The sequence below is a fragment of the Urocitellus parryii genome, chromosome 11, assembly GCF_045843805.1.
Source record: "Urocitellus parryii isolate mUroPar1 chromosome 11, mUroPar1.hap1, whole genome shotgun sequence".
In the NCBI taxonomy this organism is placed as follows: domain Eukaryota; kingdom Metazoa; phylum Chordata; class Mammalia; order Rodentia; family Sciuridae; genus Urocitellus; species Urocitellus parryii.
In genome coordinates this window covers 16,051,915-16,075,933 of record NC_135541.1, presented here as the reverse complement: position 1 = coordinate 16,075,933, position 24,019 = coordinate 16,051,915, and the positions used below count along the sequence as shown (strand labels likewise).

General features: G+C 55.8%; 2 protein-coding genes across 2 annotated transcripts; one reads left to right on the top strand and one right to left on the bottom strand.

Moving 5' to 3' along the window:
- Positions 1-708: 708 nt before the first annotated feature.
- On the top strand, positions 709-11,997 carry Map3k6 (mitogen-activated protein kinase kinase kinase 6). The gene is made up of 29 exons (XM_026391761.2): positions 709-1,419; positions 2,680-2,819; positions 2,903-2,926; positions 3,192-3,382; positions 3,499-3,667; positions 4,040-4,146; positions 4,527-4,697; positions 4,797-4,909; positions 5,306-5,465; positions 5,680-5,842; positions 5,921-6,028; positions 6,150-6,199; positions 6,276-6,371; positions 6,502-6,589; positions 6,670-6,803; positions 7,123-7,250; positions 7,467-7,603; positions 7,935-8,040; positions 8,565-8,722; positions 8,821-9,013; positions 9,093-9,231; positions 9,545-9,704; positions 9,832-10,008; positions 10,268-10,373; positions 10,644-10,803; positions 10,887-10,999; positions 11,087-11,160; positions 11,405-11,481; positions 11,693-11,997. Exons 1-29 carry the CDS (start codon positions 1,077-1,079, stop codon positions 11,781-11,783), a joined length of 3,876 nt encoding a protein of 1,291 aa, XP_026247546.2. The 5' UTR covers positions 709-1,076; the 3' UTR covers positions 11,784-11,997.
- Positions 11,998-12,175: 178 nt separating this feature from the next.
- Positions 12,176-23,371, bottom strand: Sytl1 (synaptotagmin like 1). Its single transcript, XM_026391595.2, is given in 17 exon segments — positions 12,176-12,388; positions 12,575-12,780; positions 13,553-13,652; positions 13,750-13,828; positions 14,148-14,306; positions 14,625-14,721; positions 15,025-15,197; positions 15,418-15,531; positions 15,686-15,786; positions 16,042-16,075; positions 16,763-16,808; positions 16,887-16,959; positions 17,171-17,319; positions 18,453-18,591; positions 18,594-18,679; positions 20,675-20,792; positions 23,359-23,371. Coding segments are annotated over 17 exon segments (1,827 nt in total). The 3' UTR covers positions 12,176-12,248.
- Positions 23,372-24,019: the final 648 nt, after the last annotated feature.

Genomic DNA, 24,019 nt, shown 5'->3' with positions numbered 1-24,019 from the left:
TAGTTAAGAGTTGGACAGTCCTAGGTTTGCACCCTGTTCTGTTATATAGCCGACTGATCTTACACAAGTTATTTAACCCCTCCAAGTCCTCAGTTGCTGATTTCAAGGTTCACTGAGGTTACACAGCTTGTTGTCTCAGTCACTAATTCACATTAGAAAGAGATTCTTAGGGATGTGAGGGTGGGACACTGTTAGAAAAAGGGCTGAGGTTTCTAGGGTTCTCTTCAAAGGATGAGTAGAGAAATGTTTAGAGTAGAAGGTGCTTCTCAGGCCTCACTGTCATCTTCTGGATAGAAGTCAAAGATCAATAGGCCTCCATAGCTGATGAAGTCCTGGGAAAAGTAGCACTCAAGACAAGAGCTCAGACATCAAGCCCCATTCCAGGGCTGGATTCTGGACACCCACTATTCATCGTGTTTTGCATACCCCCATGACTTGAGAACCATTAATTCAACAGACATCTGTACAGCAGGGCCTGCAAATCTTGCTTGTTCTCTAGCCTGGGCCTGGGCACACATGAGTGCCTGCAGTGAGCAGTCCATTGAGGTTGGCGTGCACTAGGACTCAAGCTGTTCCGGAAGAGGCCAGTATCAGAGGTTCTGGCGGGAGAGAAGGGAAGGGAGAGGCCGCGTCCCCAGCCGCTGGGGAGCGGTGCTGCCCCAGGGCCGAGGGTGGAGCTTTCCTGGTAGGGAAAGGGCTGGGCCCGGCCTACATGTGAGGGCAGGACAAAGTGACGGCCGGCGGTCCCCTGAGAGGTCTGAGTGACAAACACTGCCGGCCTGATTCCCGGGTTCCCCCTGCAACTCTGAGCTGCGGATCACCGAGTACCCCAGATTCTCGGAACTCAATCCCGGATTTCAGATCCTCAGGACCTTGCAAGTCTGAGCTCAGATTTCTCCCTGGACTCCAGATTTCCGGAACAGGACGTCCGACTGATCTCCGGATCCCCGGATCCCGTAGGAGATTCTCGGATCTCGACTGGATTCCCAGTCCCGAGATCCCTGGACCCACCGCCCCAGCCTCGTGTCCTGCCCCAGTTTCCCAGGACTCGGCACGCCGCGCCTGAGCGCCCTCGCATGGCGGGGCAGTGCACCGGGTCCGGGACCTTGGAGCGAGCGGGCAGTTGCTGGCAGGACCCGCTGGCCGAAGCGCTGAGCCGGAGCCGGCCGCTAGCTACCCCACCAGGCCGGAGCTGCGCTCGGAGCCGGCCTCTCAGCGTGGTCTACGTGCTGACCCGGGAGCCGCGGCCCGGGGTGGAGCTTGGGGCGGGAACCCAGGCGGAGCCGCTGCCTCTCCGTTGCCTGCGCGAGGCTTGCGCGCAGCTCCCAGGGCCACGGCCACCGCCACAGCTGCGCAGCCTGCCCTTTGAGACCTTGGCCCTGGGAGACACGGCCGCGATGGACTCCTTCTACAACGCGGGTGAGCGCGACGCGGGCGGGGCTTAGGATATTGGGCGGGGAAAGGGGCGGAGCCGGCGAGTCCAGGGCGGGGCCGAGTTGGGGGCGGGGTCTAGGGACATAAGGTGAACTAAACCTAAAGGATTTGAGGCGGTGCTATGGAAGTTGTGGAATTTAGGGGCTCTGGAGACCCTAAATTGGATTTAGGGATCCAGCCCCTGTTCCAGGGTTGGGGTTGGCGCTTAAGAACCCTTTAGTAGGGGCCGGGCCTAGCGAGCGGGGCGGGGCTAGGGCGGGGCCGAGAGGCTGGGGCGTGGCTGGGGGCTCGGCGGCGGTTCTGCGGCGCGTGGGCGGCTGGAGACTTGCTTCGGGAGGTCTAAGTGCCAAGCTCTCGAGGGCGAATCCTGGGAGGGGAGCTTGGACTAGGGCTCCTCGTGCGGGGCCGGAATTTAGAGGTCGTAGCAATACTACTTCCAAGGATCGGGGTAAAGAGGAGAAAAGGAAAGCGAAGGGACCCATCAGGATTGGATTCTGGGCGAAGGGGCTTAGTTTCAAGACAACACAATGATGAGAGAATGGGAGGGACAGGGACAGTCTGGGGCGGGGCCAGAGGCTGCAATTCTACCGCCTACCCGGATGCCGGGTCTCCTATCCTTATTTGTTCATCCAAGAGTCCGGGAACCGTGCTTCCTGGACGTCCATGAAATTGCAGCCCAAATAACTAAAAAGATTAAGAGAAATTGCAGCCTAAAAAACAAATACTGACCTGACCTTGAAGACACAAAGACACACTGTCATGGATAGACTCACAAATCGCATCCATGTTGACTCAGAAGGGCCCCTACAAACTTGTCATTCAAAGACACAGTAAGCTACACATATACACATACAGGCACAGCTTTGTCTACTTAGGCCAATGGTGCAGACTGCTTTCAAGAGGCTAGGTTGAGGATCAGGGATGGGACTTCTGTGTACAGCTCCTGCTTCCCACACAGCCTGGAACAGGCTCTGAGGTGGAGCACAGCCTGGCCCCCTTCTCTGGGCAGTGATTGCAGGCTCTGAGCAGTGGGGTGAGTGTCGTACCTAGTGAGCCCTCAGAAGCACCACAGGTATCAGTACTGTGTATGCAGTAGGGAGGCCATAAAAGGGAGAAACAGGCCCAGAGCAGAACTGGACCTGACTGGGGTCCCTCAGCAAGGCAAGCCCAGCTGCAGTGCATCCCAGGCTACTTCCCCACCAAGCTGGGCTTCAAGACTTAGAGCCTGCACCTCTGTGCCCACAGACGTTGTGGTCCTGGAGGTGAGCAACTCCCTGGCACAGCCCTCCCTATTCTACCACCTTGGTGTGCGTGAGAGCTTCAGCATGACCAACAACGTGCTCCTCTGCTCCCAGGCCGAGCTCCCTGACCTGCAGGCCCTCAGAGTAGGTGGCCTGTGGCTGGTGGGGCAGGTGCAGGGTTGGGGTGAGGCCTTCCTAGAATACTAATATTTGTCTGCCTCCTGCAGGAGGATGTTTTCCAGAAGAATTCGGTGAGAAGAACCATTCTTCATTCTGATGTACCCTTTGACCTCTGACCCCCACTGGTCTTCCTGGCCTCCTCAGTTACCTCTGACCTCCCTAAAGTCCCTTGACATCCATGTGACCCTGTGTTCCCTATGGCCTCCTTGCATGAAGTGTGCCCCTTTCCTGCTATTCCGTTCCTCACTGGTACTGACCTCTGACCCCCTTCCTGTCTCTCTCTATAACACTGTGCTGACCTCTGACCTCCACTGATTTCTGTCTCCTTCCCACCAGGATTGTGCTGGTAGCTACACACTGATCCCCTACGTGGTGACAGCCACTGGTCGGGTGCTATGTGGTGATGTGGGCCTTCTGAGGGGCCTGGCTGATGGGTTGGTTCAGGTTGGGGTGGGCACCGAGGCCCTGCTCACTCCCCTGGTATACCGGCTTGCGCGCCTGCTGGAGGCCACTCCTACAGACTCCTGGTAATGGGGCCTTCTCAGAGGGTACACCAGGAAGCGGCTGGTGAGGGTACAATGGGCTGTGGCTGAGGGACAGGCCCACCATTCTTTCTTCCTCCCTCCCCTGGCCTGGACATCAGTGGCTATTTCCGGGAGACCATTCGGCAGAATATCCGGCAGGCTCGGGAGAGGTTCAGTGGGCAGCAGCTGCGGCAAGAGCTGGCTCGTCTGCAGCGGAGACTGGACAGTATGGAGTTGCTGAGCCCTGACATCATCATGAACCTGCTGCTTTCCTACCGTGATGTGCAGGTGTGAGATGTTCTGAGGGGCAGTCAGTCAGCTGAGGGGCATTTGTTGTCAGACAAACCCAAGTTTAGTTCCTGTCTGTGCTTCTTGTTCACTGGTGGCTTTAAGCAAACTCTCTAACCTCTCTGAGCCTCACTTTTCTTGTTTGTGAAATGATATCACTGACTCTCAGGGCAGTTGTTAAGTTTGGGGACACAAAGCATGGAGCACACAGTGGACTTTCCACTTGAGGTCCAATCTGCATACCTGCTGAGCCTTGAGGGCAGTGTTCAGAGGGTCAGAGTGGGATGTCAGCTGTGGGACAGGATCCTTGCTCAGAGTTTTCCTCAAGGGCTGGAGGCTCCTCATGCTGGTGCTTACTGTTCTCTTACACAGGACTACTCAGCCATCATCGAGCTGGTGGAGACCCTACAGGCCTTGCCCACCTGCGATGTGGCTGAGCAACACAATGTCTGCTTCCACTACATATTTGCCCTCAACCGGTGAGTGGTGGATCAGGGCTTGGGTCAGAGCCACATGACGGTTTCTGTGGCCTGGATCTCTGCTTGTAAAGATCATTGCTGGCTGGGACACTGGTCTTCAGGGAATTTGCTGACCAGCCAAGAGGTCCTTGTTGTTCTAGTTACTGCAACCTGGTTACAGCTATCCAAGGTCACTGCTCCTTAGAGCCATTATATCTAGGAATCACTTCCACCCGGGGTCAGTACTTCTCAAGAGGTCAGTGCTGACCAGGGTCAGTGCCATTTGGTGGTCTTGGTTGTCAGGCTCCTGAAAGGGTCCCTGCTGTTAGGATTTAGGATCCCTGGACAGAGTGCATCAGGGTCATCAGACAGGATCTCAGACCATCTTTCCCCACCCTTAGGAGGAACAGGCCTGGGGACAGGGAGAAAGCTCTGAATGTGCTGCTGCCACTGGTTCAGTGTGAGGGCTCTGTGGCACCCGATCTGTACTGCATGTGTGGCCGTATCTACAAGGACATGTTCTTCAGCTCTGGCTTCCAGGATGCTGGGTACCGGGAGCAGGCCTATCACTGGTAAGGGGTACAAGAGAGTGGACAGAGAACTGAGCTTACAGGGTGAGGGACAGTGCTGTGGGCATCTGACTAGCCCTGTGGCCCCCCACCCTGCCTCAGGTATCGAAAAGCCTTTGATGTGGAACCCAGCTTGCACTCCGGCATCAATGCTGCTGTGCTCCTCATTGCGGCCGGGAAGCACTTTGAGGACTCTGAGGAACTGCAGCTGATAGGTGACGTCCACCATCCACACAGCAGTGCCCAGAGAGACCTGAGGACAGGGCAGGAGAGAGTCCAGGGCAGAAGCTAGGGCTGAGTTAATACCTTTTTGGTACCATTACCCATAACTGCATCCTCAAACCTGCCCTGGACCCTCAGGAGTCCTTGAGTCCCTTGAGCCCACAACTGTCCCATGTTCATATTTGTGTTTACACACTGAATTCCACATTTACTTATGTCCAACCCCTTACCTGCACCTGAGATCCCACCTGAGATCTTGCCATGTCTACTATTTTACCCATAACTATGTTCTTAGCTGCACACATGCCCATGTGAATGGTGTGGCACACATTTGGGCTTTACCCACACCTACACCCACATTTAATGAAGCCTATGCCCTTTCCCCCCAGGCATGAAGCTGGGCTGCCTGCTGGCCCGCAAAGGCTGTGTGGAGAAGATGCAGTATTACTGGGACGTAGGTTTCTACCTGGGAGCCCAGATCCTTACAAATGACCCCATCCAGGTGGTGCTGGCTGCAGAGCAGCTGTATAAGCTCAATGCCCCCATATGGTAGGTGACCCCTTCTACATTCCTGAGCTGTCATCTCCTGTACCCATGTCCATTGGCACTGTAGCCTGAGTTCCAGAATATGACCCCAACCACTTTCAGGCCAGTGGCATTGGCATCTAGTGTCCATGTTCTGGCTACATTCAAGTCACTTTACTGTTCCTGGTGGTGCTGGTGTGATGGCTGGCCTGAACTGAGGACAAGGCTGTACCTGCAGGTACCTGGTGTCAGTGATGGAAACTTTCCTGCTCTACCAGCACTTCAGACCCACACCAGAGCCCTCTGGAGGACCCCTGTGTCGAGCACACTTCTGGCTCCACTTCTTGCTACAGTCCTGCCAGCCATTCACGACAGCCTTTCCCAAGGGGGACCAGTGTTTGGTGAGGCCTTTGGGAATGGGGGAACTGGGAGAGAATCAAACCCATTCTGATGGGACTCCTCAATTCCACTGCCTGCAGGTGCTGGTCCTGGAGATGAACAAAGTCCTGCTGCCGGCAAGACTTGAGTTTCAGGGTATGGACCCTGTCAGGGCAGTGACCCTAAGGCTGCTGGAGCCTGAGACCCAGGTGAACCCGCGTTTGAGTCCCTTTTCTAATCACTATGTACCCTTTTCCTGGAGCTCTTCTCCGGTCTCCAGACTCCTCTCCTGACCCAGCACCTCCCATTACGCTCCCTTTTTTCTTGCAGGACAACCCCTCTAGCTGGACCTTCCCAGTGGCCTCCATCTGCGGAGTGAGGTGAGGAGCTGGTGCGCGGGCTGGCTCTGGCATTCCGGGGCAGCGGGCGCTCACAGGCCTCTCCGTCCTTTCTCAGCGCCTCCAAGCGGGACGAGCGCTGCTGCTTCCTCTGTGCTCTTCCTCCGGCTCAGGACGTCCAGTTGTGCTTCCCCAGCGTAGGGCACTGCCAGTGGTGCGCTCAGCCTCTCGGGTCGGGTCGGGATGTTCTAGAACCGGAATGCCCGAGGGAGTGAGGGAAAGGAAGAGACGATGTCCCCCAGGGGCTCCCGGTAGAGGAGGGGACAATTCCTACCTGTCTTCAGGTTCTGCGGCCTGATCCAGTCTTTGGCAACGAATCCAGATTCCGCGGCGCCCGTGGAGGAGGCGGCGGGTGTAGGGGAGGTGCTGGAGGTGAGGACGTGGGACTGGGGACTTGAGGAGGGCGAAGGGCTGCAGGCCCTAGTGAACCCCGGTCACCCCACACTCTGCAGTTTGATTATGAATACACGGAGACTGGCGAACGGTTAGTGCTGGGCAAAGGCACTTATGGTGTAGTGTACGCAGGCCGCGATCGGCACACGAGGGTACGCATCGCTATCAAGGAGATCCCGGAGCGGGACAGCAGGTACTGTGTGTGCGGCGGTGGGGACCAGCTAAGGAATGGCAAGGGCAGGCGTGGGCAGGCGGAGCAGACACCTACCTAGTGGTCCACGCTGAATGCTCCATGAGCCCTGAAAGGGCGGGCTGCAGCCTGGGGCCAGGCTGAGTAGGTACCAGAGGGGCTAAGTTTGGGGGGCGCGTCTATGGGCAGGGCCAGGTGGGTGGGGAATGTTGGAGGGGGGTTGTGGGAGGGGCTGGTTCTGGGGGCGTGGTCTGGTGGTGCACTCTAGGGTGAGCGTCTCTGCTCAAATCTATCTCATCCCTCTCTTCCCTACCTCCCCCAGGTTCTCTCAGCCTCTGCATGAAGAAATCGCTCTTCACAAACGCCTGCGCCACAAGAACATCGTGCGTTATCTGGGTTCAGCCAGCCAGGGCGGCTACCTCAAAATCTTCATGGAGGAAGTGCCTGGAGGTACCTACCCTGCGTGGGATGAAAGTGAAACTTGAAGTGTGGGTTATGGGAATGGAGCAAGGCAGGGGTGGAGAACCTAGGAGGAAATGAACCCTAGTGTGTGTGGGTAGTGTCGCCAAGAATTCGCTGATGGAGTAGTGTTGGGTGATGGAGTCTGGGCCTCGAGCAGAGAGATGTGGGTGGGTAACCATTGTTGTTACCCACTTATTTGCCCAGGCAGCCTCTCCTCCTTGCTGAGGTCAGTGTGGGGACCCCTGAAGGACAACGAGAGTACTATCAGTTTCTACACCCGCCAGATCTTGCAGGGACTCAGCTATCTACATGACAATCGGATTGTGCACCGAGACATCAAGGTCAGCCCTGTGGCTGCCCACTTGTTCTATTGGGGTTGGGGAAACATGGTCCCAGAGGCTGAAGGTTTGGATATAAAGTGGTTCAAACATTTGCAAAGGGTGGAATTAGTTATGGAGGTTCCTTAAAGAAAGAAGAGCCTCAGATCTCTTGATCTGAGAGGAGAAGTTCATATCTCCCAGAGGGGCCTATAAATGGTGTGGGCAGTGGGAAGAGGTTGATAGATCCTAGGCCAGGCTGGGATCTCCAGGAAATGGGGATCCTAGAATGAAGGTCCAGTTGTGTCAGGGCCCAGTTCAGGTAGGCACTAAGCACAATGTCTACACCAATCAGGGGGACAATGTGCTCATCAACACCTTCAGTGGTCTGCTCAAAATTTCGGACTTTGGTACCTCCAAACGACTGGCGGGCATCACACCCTGTACTGAGACCTTCACAGGTAACAAGGGTGTGGGGTGATGAGTCGGGATGAAGAAGAACTCTTGGAGCCTTCTAGGGAACATGGTTTCTCTTGGGCTTGGAGTTAGAGTTCTAATGGAGGATGGAATTTAGGACAGGCCTTGGGCCAGTGGTGAGGTGATAGAATCTAGAAGTGGAGTTTGGAAAACTGATTCCATTGAGTTTAGCCACTTAAAATGGAGTTCTGGGGTATCAGTTCAGGCCAAGGTGGGTGTTGGGGGGTCAGAGTAGGTGGTAGAGTTCAGGGGGGATGGAATGCATGATGGAACTCTCCTGTGGGTGATGAAGTCCAAGATGATGAAGCCTTGTGTGAATGCTGGAAGCTTTGGTAGGTAACAGATTGGCTGATGGAACTCAGGATAGATGTTTGATGATCGAGGTAGGTGATGGGAACTATTTTGGAGGACAGGTTCAGCCTAGGTGCAGGTGGCCAGAGGGTGCTGGAGTCTCCCCATCCCTGTGATAATGCTTGGATGAGCATTGGTGCTCATGCTCCTATCCTAGGAACCCTGCAGTATATGGCCCCAGAAATCATTGACCAGGGCCCACGAGGATATGGGAAGGCAGCTGACATCTGGTCGTTGGGCTGCACTGTAGTTGAGATGGCCACAGGTCGCCCACCCTTCCATGAGCTAGGGAGTCCACAGGCTGCCATGTTTCAGGTGAGCCCCCCTTGGGGCCTGGCCATGGAGTTTGGGTGGAACTGGTCCTTGAACACCTTTAATCTTAACTCTTGTTTGTTCTCCCTAACTCCTGCTAGGTGGGCATGTACAAGGTACACCCGCCAATGCCTAGTTCTCTGTCAGCTGAGGCCCAAGCCTTCCTCCTCAGAACATTTGAGCCAGACCCCCATCTCCGAGCCAGTGCTCAAGCACTGCTGGGGGATCCCTTCCTTCAGCCTGGGAAGAGGAGCCGCAGCCCTGCCTCCCCCCATCATGCTCCTCGGCCCTCAGGTATTGTGGTTGTTGAGGGAGCGAGCATACTGGAGGGAGCTGTGAAGGTGAGAGGGTTGACAGCTTGTCCCTCCTTCAGATGCCCCTGAAGCCAGTCCCATTCCTTCGGCTGACCCCACCACTCAGTCCCAGACATTCCCGCAGCCTCAGGCACCCTCTCAGCACCCACCCAGCCCCCCAAAACGCTGTCTCAGTTATGGGGACACCAGCCAGCTCCGGTAAGAATCTACCATCCCTGTCCTAGAGTGGGTTCCAGTTTCCTTCACCTGGGTTTGTCCTTCTACTCCCTCTAGAAAATGCCCTCCTTAGGCTTTTGGCCTGGACACCTTGACCACTTGCATGGTATCTGGTGCCCATCTGTGCCCTGTTGGATGTTCTAACTTGTGATTCCCCTACTCCTGCCCCAGCTCCGGGTTTTTCTCTTGTTATCTGTCCCTGAGAGGTAGGCATAAAAGTGAGAGAGCCAGGATTCAAACCTGGAGGCTGGATGGTGTTGTCCACCCTCCATCAGCTGCTCTCCATTGCGCCCAGGGTACCGGAGGAGCCTGGGGTCGAGGAGCCTACTTCCCCGGAAGAGAGTTCAGGGCTGAGCCTGCTACATCAGGAGAGCAAGCGCCGAGCCATGCTGGCCGAGGTGCTGGAACAGGAGCTGCCAACGCTCGCCGAGAATCTGTGCCTGGAGCAGGAACAGGTGGGCGGCCCGCCCCAGCGACCCCTGGTGGTGGTGAATGGACAGGACTGCTGCTGGCCTCTCCCTCACCCCCAGAATCTCTTTAGCTGGAGTGGGACCCGCGGACCGACCCCTTGCTCCCTCTCAGGGTTCCCGACTGAGCAGGAATCATGTGGAACATCTGCTCCGCTGCCTGGGGGCACACATCCATACTCCCAATCGTCGGCAGCTGGCCCAGGAGCTGCAGGCGCTGCAAGCGCTTCTGCGGGCGCAGGGCCTTGGGTCTACACTTCTGAATGGACCGCTCTTCGCCTTCCCAGATGCGGTGAGGGGGCTTCCTTGCAGTTAGGGCTGCCCAATAATAGGTAGTGAGCTCCCTGTGTTAGGTAATTGAAAGGACTTGATGTTCCAGGATTCTAAGTCTCTTCCGTGGAGGCGGCTGTCTGCCCAGCCCTGCTTCCCAGCCCATCCCTTGACATGAAGTCCTCCCACCTCCCTTGCCTAGAGTTTCTAGGCCTTTCCAACTCAAGCTCCAGCTCCAGTTGAGGCTCAGCTTCTCAGTTGCGCCCTCCCTCCCTCTTCAGGTGAAGCAGATCCTCCGCAGGCGCCAGATCCGCCCACACTGGATGTTCGTGCTGGACTCACTGCTCAGCCGGGCTGTGCGGGCAGCCTTGGCGGTGCTGGACCCCGGTAGGAGTGGGCTGGAGTCTGCCAGCCTGCGGGCGAGGGTGTGACCCTTGGAGGCGTGGCAAATACATAATGAGGCTAGTAGGGACCAGGCTCAGGCTAGTAGGGACCAGGCTCACCCGTCCAGGAGTGCATAATGGACATCTCCCAGACTGGCCTCACTTGGTTACTATCCAGAGCTGGGTGCTCTCCCTTAATTCCCCTGCCATGGGATATGGGGGTCCTAAAGGGGTGACTTTCTACTGCTTGAGCTCACCCCATTTGGATTGGCAGAGGTAGAGAAGAAGGAAGTCTCAGGGGAATTGAGTAAAGAAGGAGAGTCTCAGCAGAAGCAACAAGAATCTCCTGTCTTGCGGAGTAGTGGACTCACAGGAGAGCAAGGCCCGCCTCCTCTGATAGTACAGCTGGGCCTCTTGCGGGCAGAGACTGACAGGTAAGTCCCCTTGGAAGGGCACATAGAATCTATGTCAGCTTCAACCCACTTACCATTCCATTCTGCTCTCCTGCCCTCCACAGACTTCGGGAGGTCCTGGCAGAGAAGGAACGGGAGTGCCAGGCCCTGATATACCAGACTCTACATCGGGTGAATGTAGAGGCCAGGACCTATGCCCTCATCTCAGAGCCCCCAGGTGAGTGGACCTAGCTGGAGGACACTACTGGTGGGTGTGAGGAAGTCTTTAGCAGGAGGCTCATCATCTCACCTGACTTCTTGACAGATGCCCTCCCAAAGGACCAGGGCTTGGTGCAGTGGTTACAGGGGCTAAAGGTGGATTCAGGCACCATCCAAACGGTGAGGGGAACATGCTGATTATCCCTGACCCCCACAACCAGTAGTCCATCTCTTCTCACTTTTCCCTCTTCTTAAGGCTGGAAGTGTTTTCCTTCCATTGTATTTATGATGGGGAAAATGAGGGCCAGAAAGGGGTATGATCCACCTTAGCATTTTGATAGAACAATCTAGTACCTAGGTCTCTGGACATATCTTCCTGTAGTTTTATCTCTCCATATTTCTTTGGGTCTTTGTCCACAAACAGCTGCTGAACCACAGTTTCACCCTCCGTGCCCTGCTCACCTGTGCCACTCGAGATGACCTCCTCTACACCGGCATCAGGTACATCCTGGGCCTCCAGGGGTGAACAACACACATGGCCTTATGCTGGCCAGATCCTGATCCCTACCTGTAGTCCTCCCTAAGTTCCTCCCTGGGAATCACAGGGATTCCAGGCGTCCCTGGGGACAGATGGAGCATTGGGCAGATAGTGGGTACCAGAGAGAGCTGGGGCCTTCTTCTGACTGAGCCACATTGAGCCTGCTGTCCCCAGGGGAGGGATGATATGCCGCATCTGGAGAGGCATTTTGGCACAGCGAGCAGGATCTGCACCAGTTACCCCTGGACCCTGGGAGGCTGAATGAAGGCATCAGAGGCAGAAAAGACCCAATGGACAGATGGACAGAGAAGACTTGAGCAGCCTCTGACATACCTGTGCAGGACCAGGGGCAAGAGCAGAAGACCAGGCAAATGGGGCAGGGTAGTGCCCAGACCTAGCGCTGGTGGGGGGAGCAGACTACGGAGGCATCCAAGCACAAGCACAACCAAAGACTATTAAACAGAACACTTTCATACTCCTGTCTCGGCGACTTCGGAGGTGCATGGTGGGTGTCCTGGGAGCAGCCCCTCGAGGTCTTTGTGTTTGAATCTGAGATTCCTTAATCTCACCCCTTTCATCTACCTGGATCTTTTCTGCTAACACCTTATTACTGTAACCACCACTCACCAGCAGACATCAGCCCCAATTGTCCTTAGAACAGACTTTATTAATAGACTCTAACCAAGGGTGGGCTCTGAGAGGGGAGTCCAGAGAGAGAGATTTGATGGGGCTATGCCCTGGGGACCAGGTTGGTTCTGAGGGGTAGAAGGCCATCCACCCATTCACATGGCCGCTCCAGGAGTGTCTGCCACAGCTGCTTCTCCTCAGGTGTGGAATCCATCCAGGGTACCTGGAGCCCATAGCTGCTACCTAAATGTTCCCGGGCAAGAGTGAAAGGCATGGTCACCTTAGACATCTCATGTCCCAGGAAACACTTGCCTGGTCCCAAATTATGCAAAGTACCTAGTCACCAGGAAAGAGCAGAGAAGTGCCCAAGGCCAAGCATTGAGCTCCTGCTTCCCAATTTGGCTCCCCTTAGGGCCCTGCTCTACTTACCAGTACCTAGGCTGAGGCGTGTCCCCCCCAGCTGGCGATTAGTCAGGGCCCCGTGGTCCCAGAGGGAAAGCTCAGCACAGGCCTGGCGCAGGTCAGCAGGCCCAAAGCCATCGTAAACCATGGTGTGGTTGAATACTGGACTGAGGCTGCGTCGAACCACCCTTGTACGCTGTCGGCTGGCCCGGCTGTCATCAGGCAGCACTGAGCTGTAGGGGAAGCAGGCTGGCATCAGGTCACCAACCCCTCACACTCTTTAGAGACAACCAATCATGGAGTTGTACCTATTCTCCTTCACATATGTCCATGTCCCCTGGCTCCTGCTTGAGACCTGCCCTCCAAGCCTGCGCTGCCCTGGGACCGTCTTTGCACCAGATCTCCTGCCTTTAAGTTTATAACTTCTGTTCACAGGATCCCAGAGTGGTCTCTGAAATGCAATTCTGCTACTCCTTGGCTCAGTGACCTTCACTGGCTCCCTGTTGATCCCTCCACCACCCTTCCCAAATTAGTTTGAAAATTTTCAAAACCTTGGAGCCCTTTCTGCAAAATAAAATATTGCTTGTAACAATTGAAAAAAAATATATAGAATGAGCTGGGAGACTCAGAATCTGATGAACCTACCTCCATTTCACTCTCTGAAGGTGGGACCGAACCTAGAAGGCCCCTAGAGATCCCCCAGAATATTTTGAGAACCACTGAACTACAATTCAGTACCCAGCCCCACAGAGAGGCCTTCCAAGTTCTCCATGGAGGTGCCCCAGTAGCCTCGGCTTAGCTCCCCAGTCAGCTCTGAAGGCAACAGTCACCCTGAAATGCAGCTCCTCAGGCATCTTCAACTTCCCTGGCCTTTGCTCCAGCCGTCCCCTTCACCCCTGCTCGGTGATCACAACCGAGGCTGACTGATCAGGGGTTGAAGGTAGAGGCTGATCCGAGGTTGGAGCCAAAGTGAAGCAGCGAAGTCCAAGTCGCAGTGCCGCTCACCATTGAATGTACGTATCCAGGGATCCTGAGCGCAGCGGGATGAGGTCCTGAGCTTCCTTCACCCAGAAGTGCAGCTCCCCGCTCTCGGGCAGTCCCGCGCCTGCGGAAGGGCTCGGCTCAGGCCACCTCCTCATGGTTCAGGGATCTCCCGCCTCCCAGGCCGGTCCAGCTTGGCCTCTCCTGGGGCGGTCACTCACCCTCAGAGCCGGCAGGGACGTACTTGAGGGATAGGGAGAGCAGCCCGCGGCTGGGAAGGTCATCGGGAGAGGGGGGCACCTGCAAGAGTCAGAGGGGGTGTGGGGGAGTGGGGCCAGAGGAAAGAGATGAAGGAGTGACGTCTCCAGACACTGAGAGTGGGGTTAGCCGGGGCCAGGCGATAGGGGCGGGGCTTCTACGAGGGGCTGGAGGGTGACAAACACCAGACTCCCCCTGGCGAAGGGGCGTGGCCCGCCTGCCCTGCCCGGGGCGGTTAGGGTGTCTGTCGGAAGGGAGGCTCTGTCTGAGGCCAGGGCTGAGGGGACGGGGCAGGAGGGGGGTAGTCTGTGGGGTAACGTGAGCTCTGTGCCGTGGGTCTCCCCGCGCAGGCCTGGCTTACTCGGGGTTGCAGGGGGAGCCAGGTAGGCTCCGAGTCCCAGTTCCACGTGTCCAAGGGCACTTCGACTTCGCCCAGGAAGATGTTGCGACCCAGGCTTTCCCGGTGCCACACCGACAGGCTCAAGACGCGGCCCGAGAGCTCGGTCTGCGGGATGGAGTACTGGGGACAGGAGTGCGCTTTAGTGGAGCCCCGCGGGCGGCCCGGCATCGGCACCGGCGTCGCTGGAGTGTTGACTAAGCTGGATCTACCGTGCTTTACACCGGGTGGAGCTCTGGGGAGCCCCGAGGGCACTGTGGGAGTCTGGACCAGCCCTAGGCCCAGCACTAACTGACACTCTGGGGAAGGCGGTTTCCCTGCCGTTCCTCTCGCAGAATGGAGGAGTGGAAAGACCCGCAAGGTCGAAACTGGCAGGCCCTGCCATCCTGCCCGCAGGAAGGGGCACCCTGTTCCTTAGTGGCACCCTCGTCGCAGCCTCACCCGGAGCGTCTCGTTGAAGACCGGATTCAGATTCCTCTTCTTCACCGCCGTCTTGCGCTTGCTCTGTTTATCTGGGAGGAGGTAGCTTTTGACGTAGCTGGGGCGAGGGAGGCGAGAGCCAGAGGTAAGCAAGGGCCCTCCAGGGCCTCTACCCTTCTTTGGCGGCTTCCCCAGCCACCACCTGGGACACAGCATTTGTGTGCCTGGCCTCTTGCTGATTTATAGAAATGATCTCAATCCTTATGCCTCCCCCTAACTGTCGTTCCCGTTTTGAATTTGAGTAAACCGAGGCCAAGGACAGTTGATGGTGGGCTGAACTGTGAGAGCGGCCCCTTGGAGCGCCGGCCCTGCCCGGGGTACCCCGCCGCCCCATTCCCCACCGGGGCGGCCCGTCACTCACGGGTCGGAGCGGCCGCGCCGGGCGGCAGCCAGGCCCTGACATTGGATCACGTGCACGCGCAGCTCGGAGGCACCGGGTTCGAAGCGCAGCGCGAAGTGCACAGAGCCGCGCACCTGCACCTGCACCGCGCCCGCCTCCACCTCCCCCGACAGGCTCATCTGGCTGCTGCTCAGCTGTGGAAGGGGTGAGTGTCAGGGACCGGGCCGCGTCGGGGCTGGGGCAGCGCAGGGGGTTCACAGGGGGCATGGAGCGGGAAGCGAGGGAAGAGGGGAAAGTCACCTCGGGGTGGCTTGCCTGCGGGCTGGCGTGTCAGGTCCCGGGGTGAGGGAGGGTCAGGCAGGGGCTAGCTCGGGATATGAGTGGGGGAGAGGCACCCCAGGCCCTCCCCCTCACCGTGGAGGAGCTGAGGCTGGACACAGAGGAGCTGCTGCTGAGCATGCGGTCGAGTGAGGGGCCGCGCCCCGGATCCTCCTCCCCGTTCTGCAGGATCTCGGATGCCATCTCGGTCTAGAGAGGGGTGAAGTGACCCGGGCGCCCCCTTCTTCCCCGCGCCTCCCTCGCCAGGGCGGGGTCTCTGACAGCTCGCTGCCCGGGGCAGGAGCACTGCCAGCGCGGAGTCCGCTCCGGGTCTTGAGAACAACCGCGAGCCGCTCCCGCCTACCTGAGCTGGCGGGGGCCGCGGCTCCTCCTCCGCCTGCGGCGAGGGCTTCCACGCCAGGCCAGTGTCCTCGGCGTCCACCTGCACGCCCCCTCGGCCAGGGGCTGGGTGAGGCACCCGCTGCTGAGTGAGCCCCTGTCCTGCCCGCCCTGAGCAAACGGTCTGAAGGGATTGGTTCACAGCCCCGTGACCTGCAGACTCTGTTCCCAGTGCTACCCAGGGGTCGCCCAAGGAGGCCACAGGGGTCCCAGCGCAGAGGGGGACTGCCGGGGTGGAAGGTGAACCTGGTAACTGGGGTCACTAGGAGCTGCCTCTGAACCCCATAAGCTCTGTTCTCCTCAACACAGGCTCCCACTTACCTCCCTGGGCCTGGGCCTCCTGATGATCTGCCGCCTTTGAGGGGGCATATGGTGAAGGGACATCAGGTCCCTGAAGAAAGCAAGCAGCAGAGGTCACAGTGGGGACTAAATAAGAAGGAGCCAAAAGTCATACAGGGGTCAAATATCAGAGACTCCAGCCTGGCTCCCCCAGCTTCAGATTTAGGGCAGCCCTCAGGTTGGCAACTCCCTGCAGGACCAGTCAGGCCGGTACTTCCCACCCTCACATCCTGGGGCCTGCCCCTCCGGATGGGTCTGCCTGCTCCCAGGTTCTGGTGTTGGGGGCAGTAGTACCTGAGTCTCTGGACTCACCCAGTCCTGTCCCTTCTATCTTCCTTCCTTCTTTTTGGTACTGGGGATTGAACTCATCGAAGCTTGACCACTGACCTAAGGCCCCAGCCCTTTTTAAATTTTGAGACAGTGTCTCACTAAATTGCTTAGAGCCTTGATAAGTTGCTAAGACTGGCCTCAAACTTGCAATCTTCCTGCCTCAGCCTCCTGTCTCTGAGATTACAGGTGTGTGCCACTGGACCTGGCTGTGCCACCCATTGTTAAAAGCCGGTCCATACCATTTTACCAAGGAAGATGCTGAGACCCAGAGCAGGGAAGGAGTGTGTCCAAGGTCTCCTGACTTGGGGGCTTCTTCCCCAGCACACTCTCAGGCACTGCGCACTATTATAATGCTCAGTCATTCCATGCTCACCTGTGTCTCACTGAGCCTCTCTGGAGGGACCTGTTCTATGGGGAGCCTAGGAGGAAGGAGAGGTGGTTTTCAGAAGGGATTGAGCAACTACCAGTCACTTCTCCTCTCTGTGACACCTCCTCACCTGAGTTCTGGCTCCTCTTCAGTCTCTTTCCCGGCAGCCTCAGCCTCCCCATCACTGCCCAGAACCTGTTCTCCTGGGCCCAGGTGAGAAGTTCTGTGAGCTCCATTCTCATAAAGTCTGTGACCCACAGAGAGGCCCCCTGAGATGCCCACCCACCTCCCACAGGCCATGGAGGGGCAGTGCCCACCCAAGACACACAGTATTAGAGGAAATCTGGACTGGAGCCCAAGGGGCCTCTCTGTCCACATACAGCCTGGACTGCAGAAGGCAGGACCCCCTCTCACCCCTGGAGCTCTTCTTCCTGCGAATAGAGGCTCGGACAAGGTCAGAGCCGAAGTGGGCATGGTGGTGCCGCTGGGAGCGTGCTTCCTGGAACCAGTCACCTGTCAGGATCTTCAGCTGCCCAGGGTCTGCCAGTGAGGCCCGGAGTTTGCTGGAGGATAGGAGAGGGCGTGGATGTCACTCCTCACCCAGCCAACCTTTCCGCCTTCCACTCTGTAGCAGCTCTTTACCAGGGACCAGGGACTCAATAGCAAATCAGACTTGACCCCTGCTCTGGAGGAGCTCAGGCCTCTGGGGAAACCAAATCCAGACTAGACAAGTACAATATGGTGAGGTAGATGCAGTGATAAATGTAAGAAGAGTCTCTGTGACCAGCTCTCTCAGAGGGGTTCCCAGCAGAGGTGACATTTGAATTCCTTCTTTTTTTTAATATATATTTTTTAGATGTTGATAGACCTTTATTTTGTTTATTAATATGTGGAGATGAAAATCAAACCCAGTGCCTCACACATGCCAGGCAAGTGCGCTACCACTGAGCCCCAGCCCCAGCCCTTGAATTCCTTCTTAAAGGACAAATTGGAGTTCTCTGGGTAGAGAAGGGTAGTAACTCTTATTCATTAAGTGGTTACTGCAGACCATACTTGCATATTTTTTCTAAGAGAAGACTCCATAGCCCCATTTTACAGATGAGGAGACTGGTGCTCAGGGTCAGGTAAGTTACCCAAGGTTACATATCTAGGAAGTATCTCTCCTCAAACACTTGTCACTCCCATGCTCCTCTGCCACTGTGCTCTTCTGAAGAAGCCACATAGCTTAGACTTGGAGAAGCAGGGTGTTGTCAGGATCTGGGGAACACCTGCACTTCTGCAGAGGATACTGTGTATTTGTGTCAGGTGGGACTTATGGGAAAAGATGGGATGAGGGAGGTTGGCAAGGTCAATTGGAGAGGCCTCATGGTCTATGCTTAGGAGATTGTATTTGACCCGAGGTGCTGGGGGCCAGGGGCGTTTGCAAGAGGTTATTAAGGATAGGAGCTTCAGCTTAAGATGGGTGGCCGGAAGAGGCACTTCTGGAGGCAGGAAGGCTGGTGAGGGGGCTGGTTCAGCTACTCTGGGAGAGGTGATGGTCCCTGAGCTGGCCAAGGGCAGAGGGAACCAAAGGGCAACACAAAGAGTGGCTTAGACATCTGATGGCAGCATGCAGGTAGGGAGCAGAGTTGGGGCTATGAGAGCCTCTAAGTGCCTGAGGCCCCTTCCTCCTGGCTGGTGGCTGCCCCTGCCTCACCTGACCCGCCCCTCCTCCAGCTGGCGCAGGTGGGCATCTCGTTTGAGGACTTCAGCAATAGTCTCCTGTTCCTCCTCTGTCAGGAAGCTGAGATCCAAAAGTCCCTCGGCTTCAGGCTCTGGTCCATGTGCCATGGGAGAGAGGGTAGAGCCTGAAGCCTCTCCTGAGAAGGGTGGCCCACTGGGGCATCGGCTGGGGCTGCACCCCAGCTGGGCTCACGTGGCTTCCTAGGGGCAGACCAAGGTTAAGATCAACCTCTTTCCAAATCCACAGCACATCCTGGAACTAATTGCCCTTTTCTCTCCAAATATATGCCCAGGCAGCATGTACAATCCCAGGAAGGGTGGGGTCAAGGTGACTTGAGGGGTGTTCATGGCCATGAAAACAGACACACTCAAAGGAGTGTGTGGAGACACATGTACCCACCTCTAGAGGTAGAGAACCACAGAGGTCACACACACACTGATCCATGTGGGCACAGTTATCTAGTCACACATGCACATTGACAGCTGATAATGACAGGCACACACACATCTATTCCCCCATGAAGGGACTTGTGTAGACACAGACACAGACCTGTGCCTGAGGACTGTGCAACACACATTCCTAACCCTGTACACAGCATGTGCACACAGATGGAGACTGAGGCCCACCCAGACGGGTTCATCTATACAAGAATGAGTCTGGGAAATGAACACATGACCTTGGATGTCCACAAAATCCCATGGACATCCCACACACATCACCCATCTAACTAGGCTGTGAGTTCCTTGAAGCTAGGGATAGACCATGCCCCTCAAAGCCAGTACTTTGCATACAACAGGCAACTGATAAGTGTTTGCTAATTAAATGTAAAAATACACCTGCCCACTTAGGAATGCATGTGTGCGCGCTTACACACACACACACACACACACACACACACACACACACACAGATGCAGGTGTACACACCTGCTTATCCCCCTGCTTGGGGAACCTCCCAACCTGGGTCTGCTCCCCCACCCTTCACCTCCACCCTGCCCCGGCCCATTTGGCCTTCCTGTCTGAGGCAACCTCCTCCCCAGCCTACACCCCTAACTTCCTCCCCGCGAGGTAACCGCAGCACCCACTCCCACTGAGGCCATCATCCCAGGGATGCCCCTGCCGCTAGCCCTGCCCTTTTGTCCAGAGTCCCTGGGCCCCTCTGTTTGGGCCTCATGGCTCCCGCAGCTCCCACCCCAGGATCTGGCCAGAGGCCTAGGCTGGCAAAGCAGCTCATGCCCAAGCACCACTGTGACTCCGGAAGGAAAACATTTGCCTAGCTGAGGGGCATGTGGACATGGCAAGGGGCCCAAGACTCAGTCACGGTCATGGCCTGAACCCACAGGGCGGTTTCTCCTCTCCTCCCCACCCATTCCATGCCAGGGCTCCAGGTGGGGCTGAGATGTGAGAGGGCGGCTCAGAGGCAGGTCCTGGCTTGTGCCTGACACCTCCTGCACCCTGTCCCCTCCCAAGTGAGTCAGTGTCCAAGTGGAGCAACGTTCTCTGCTTGATGCCCACCTGGGGAGCCTGGGGTTTCTGCGTATCTGTGTCCTCAGTAGTGACAGTTTTCCTGAACTTCTACTGTACCCAAGCTGTTGGCTGCTGCTCATGAGCCTTTCCATCTCTGTCTCACTGTGGAGCTGTGCGGTCTGGCGTGGTGGCCAAGTCTGTGTGCTGTGGGGTCTATGTGTGTGTCTGTGTGTCACGTTGCCGCGTGATACCACATGGCTGACTAGATTGTCTGGTGTGTTCAGTGACTTTCTGGGTGACAGTGCTGTGTGGGTGTGTGTACTCTGCATTTCCTCCAGTGCTGTCTTCAAGACCCAGCTGTGTTATGTGTACTCGGGTGGCCCAGAGCCACCAGGTGTGTGTCTGAGTGTGAAGGAGGGAGATATTTAGCAGAACTGAGTCTGCCCTTGTCCCACAGGTTTCCTGGGCTGGGCCATGGGCATCCAAGCCCATTTTGTCCTCTTTCCTGAAGTCCCCTCTCCTTCCAGAGTCAAATCAAATACATGGTCCTCCCTGCTGTTTCAACCTATGGGACAGACCCATTGGTCCATCTGCCTGGCCAGGCCAGTCCCAGACTTGCTCTTGCCTCCCCCACCCTCAAGGTCCCAAGGTGCCAGAGGGTGCCCAGGATACCAGGTGGCAGTGCCTGCCCCTCAGGATACTGGCAGGGCTCCGGCACCAAGGTGTTACCTGTCAGGGTCCAACACAGGAGGACACCTTCCTGGGTGACTCTGGCTCCTCTGGCAGCAGAGTTTCAGGGACCAGAAGAGCAGTACAGGGACTAAGGCTGACTTGCCCAGCCAAGCAGCTGCCCCAGCCAGAGGGGTGGGGGGAGGAGGAGGAGACACCTCAGCAGGGCCTGGTGCAAAACCGGGCCTGGACTACAGGCTCCTGGGTGTGCCTGCCATGAGTTTGAGAACCCAGAGCCGGTTTGGTGGGCCTGCCAAGCCTGGGACTTAGCCCCAGCTCCATGGTAGACTCGCCTGGTAACTCAAGGAGGCCCTGGCCCCAGCAGAGTTGACTCACCTGTCTTACTAATGGGTAGCAACCTATCTTGCCCACAGAGGAGCTGATTGGAAATTACTTTGAAAGCAATGTTAGCCACTTTTCTAAGAATCAGAGGTAATGGAAGGATTGCAGACTTTGAAGTTAGACAATCTTTAGCAGAGTCCCTGCTCTGCCACTGTGTGATCTTCAGCAGGTCTCTTAACCTCTCTGAGCTGCAATTTCCTCCTATGCAAATTAGATAGCAGCATGCAAGGAGCCTACTATAAGAGAAATTAAAGGGTCTGGTATAAACAGGCATGTAGTAGGTGCCAGGCATCAACACAGTCCGATGCCTATGACCTCTCTTGTGTTTTTTGTTGTTTTGGTAGCAGGGTTTGAACCTAGAGGCACTTAACCACTGAGCTACATCCCCAGCCCTTTTTCATATTTTATTTAGAGACAGGGTCTCTCTAAGTTGCTTAGGGCCTCACTAAGTTGCTGAGGCTGGCTTTGAACTCATGATCCTCCTGTTTCAGCCTCCTGAGCCGCTGGGACTACAGGTATTCACCACCATGCCTAGCTTGACCTCCTCATCTGAAGCCCCCCTTCCAAGTTCCCATTCCTGTAAGTGGCTCCCACCACCCTCAGGATCACCCTGGCCCCCAGGTCTCCTACATCACCAGAGGCTGCCCCTGTCATTCCAGGCACTGTCCCCTCCTGGCTAGTCTCTGTCTTTCTTCCTGCTGCCCTGGCCTCAGCCCCTGCTCAGTCTTTTCTTTTTCTTAAAAAAAAAAAAAAAAAAAAAAAATATATATATATATATATATATATATATATATATACACACACACACACACACACATTTAATTGTAGATGGACACAATATCTTTATTTTTATGTGATACTGAAGATCAAACCCAGTGCCTCACATGTGCTAGGCAAACACTCCACCACTGAGCCACAACCCCACCCCCCCTCCTCAGCCTTTTCTGGGAGCCTCCTCCTCTGGTCTCCATGCAGCCCCACCTGGCCTTCCACCCCTTTATTCCCCAACTGTCAGAGGTCCTTTCTGAACATACTTTTGTCATTCCTTAGGTTTGGAAGGTGCCAGTAGCCATCACCAGTCCAGCCTCCTTTGGCACTTTTGCTGACCGAAGTCTCCCTGCCTTCCAAGATAGACTGCCCTCCATTGTGGGCTGTCCAACCCCTCTCAGCATGACCCTCAGGATTACCATGGTAAATCTGGCTCTGTTCTTTGTCACACATACCCTTAGAACCTTAGATTCTTCTTCCTGTTCTTCCAACACCTCTGGTCCTTTTGTGTTCCCTGCCTAGCTGATAAAGTCTTGGCAGCCATCCCTGACCCCCCATGACTATCTCTGCCCTCTGGCTGGTCTCCAGGCAATGCCCCAAGGAAGAGGCAGTGTCCTAGAGGCCAGCAGATCTGGGCTCTACCGCCAGCCTTGCTTTCATTGTAGAGGACAAGAGCAGCCATCTTACAGGACTGTTGTGAGGAGTGCTTCCAATTCCAGCTCCTACTCTTCCCTCTTTTTGGTCACAGCACTCGCCCTCCAGAGAAACAGCCTCTCCCCACTTTCACTCCTTGGGCTCTAGCTAATGTACCTTCGGGGTGGTTTGCGGGGTGGGGAAACTCTAGAGCCAGGCTGCTGGGTTTGAACCATAGTTCCTCTTTCTACCTCCAAAACCTTGACCATGTCCCTTTTCTTTTCTATGCTTGTTTTTTTCATCTGTAAAATGGTGATGACAGCACCCATCCTATAGGGCTGCTGTGAGGATAAATAACACAGTACTTCATTTCAAGGCCTAGCATGTAGTAAGCTCTCATTAACTGGTTTGTGTGTGTGTGTTCATGTGTGGTGCTGGGATGGAACCCCAGGCCTCACACGTGCCAGGCAGGCACTCTACCACTGAGCTATGCCTCCAGCAGTGCCCGTGATGATTTTTATGGCTCCCGTTTACATCCTGTGGCCCCAAGGCAAATTCTGGTTTTTGCTGGGCTGAATGCAGCAGGCCTTAAATTTTTTTCTTGTTCTTTTGTTTTTGGTACTGGGGATCAAACCCAGGGGTTACCACTGAGCCACATCCTTTTTAAAATTTTATTTATTTATTTATTCTTTTTTAAGAGAGAGTGAGGGAGAGAGAGAGAGAGAGAATTTTAATATTTATTTTTTGGTTTTCGGCGGACACAACATCTTTGTATGTAGTGCTGAGGAACGAACCCGGGCCGCACGCATGCCAGGCAAGCGCACTACCGCTTGAGCCACATCCCCAGCCCTCCCTCTTTTACATTTTAAGGCAGGATCTAAGTTGCCCAGCGGGGCCTTGAACTTGTGATCCTGCCTTAGCTTCTTTAGTCGCTAGGTTACAGGCGAACACCATCATGCACAGCCTGTCTATTGTGCTATGGCTGTCCTCAGTATCTTTTTTCTTGTCCCCAATCAACTCTCAGATGGACCCCAATGTGCAAGATCCAGGCTTGGAACCACAATACTGCTGGGTCTGGAGTGAGCTGGCTATCACTGACCCAGGGCCTTGGGGCCAGCAGCTAATGCCTGTCCTCAAGGTGCCCTCTGGATTAGCACAAAGGACCCTCAAAATGCTAACCACTCTCACTAGTTCATCTGAAGTGACATAGCTCAGCCTGCTGAGGAGGCAGTTTCATTTTGCTTTTTGAGGTGCTGGCGATGAAACCCAGGCCTCACACATGCTGGACAACTGCTTTACCACTGAGTTATGCCCCCAGCTCTGAAGGCAGTTTTTAAGCTGGGCTTTCTCAACAGGTTTCAGAAAGTAAAGGACCAAAGCTGGGTGAGCGCTGCAGGGTGTGGAGAGCACAGAAGCTGAAGGGCAGCAGCAAGAGATTGGGGGGCGGTAATAAGGAGAGGCCAGGGACATGAACATGGGGGTCAGCACAAGAAGTCCAGCCCATCTGACAGATGGATATGGCTGGCCAATTCTCTTAGCTTACTCCAAACTGGGCACTCCTGATTGAGGGGCAGCCCTAGGGCTCTGGTCTACCCACTGAAA

What these genes read in the sequence shown, in the direction of transcription:
- Map3k6 (XM_026391761.2), top strand. Translation starts at nt 1,077, where the DNA reads ATGGCGGGGCAGTGCACCGGGTCCGGGACCTTGGAGCGAGCGGGCAGT. An exon ending in CATGGAGGAAGTGCCTGGAG is followed by an intron (nt 7,251 to 7,466) that starts GTACCTACCCTG and finishes TTATTTGCCCAG; the next exon opens with GCAGCCTCTCCTCCTTGCTG. An exon ending in CACAGGCTGCCATGTTTCAG is followed by an intron (nt 8,723 to 8,820) that starts GTGAGCCCCCCT and finishes AACTCCTGCTAG; the next exon opens with GTGGGCATGTACAAGGTACA.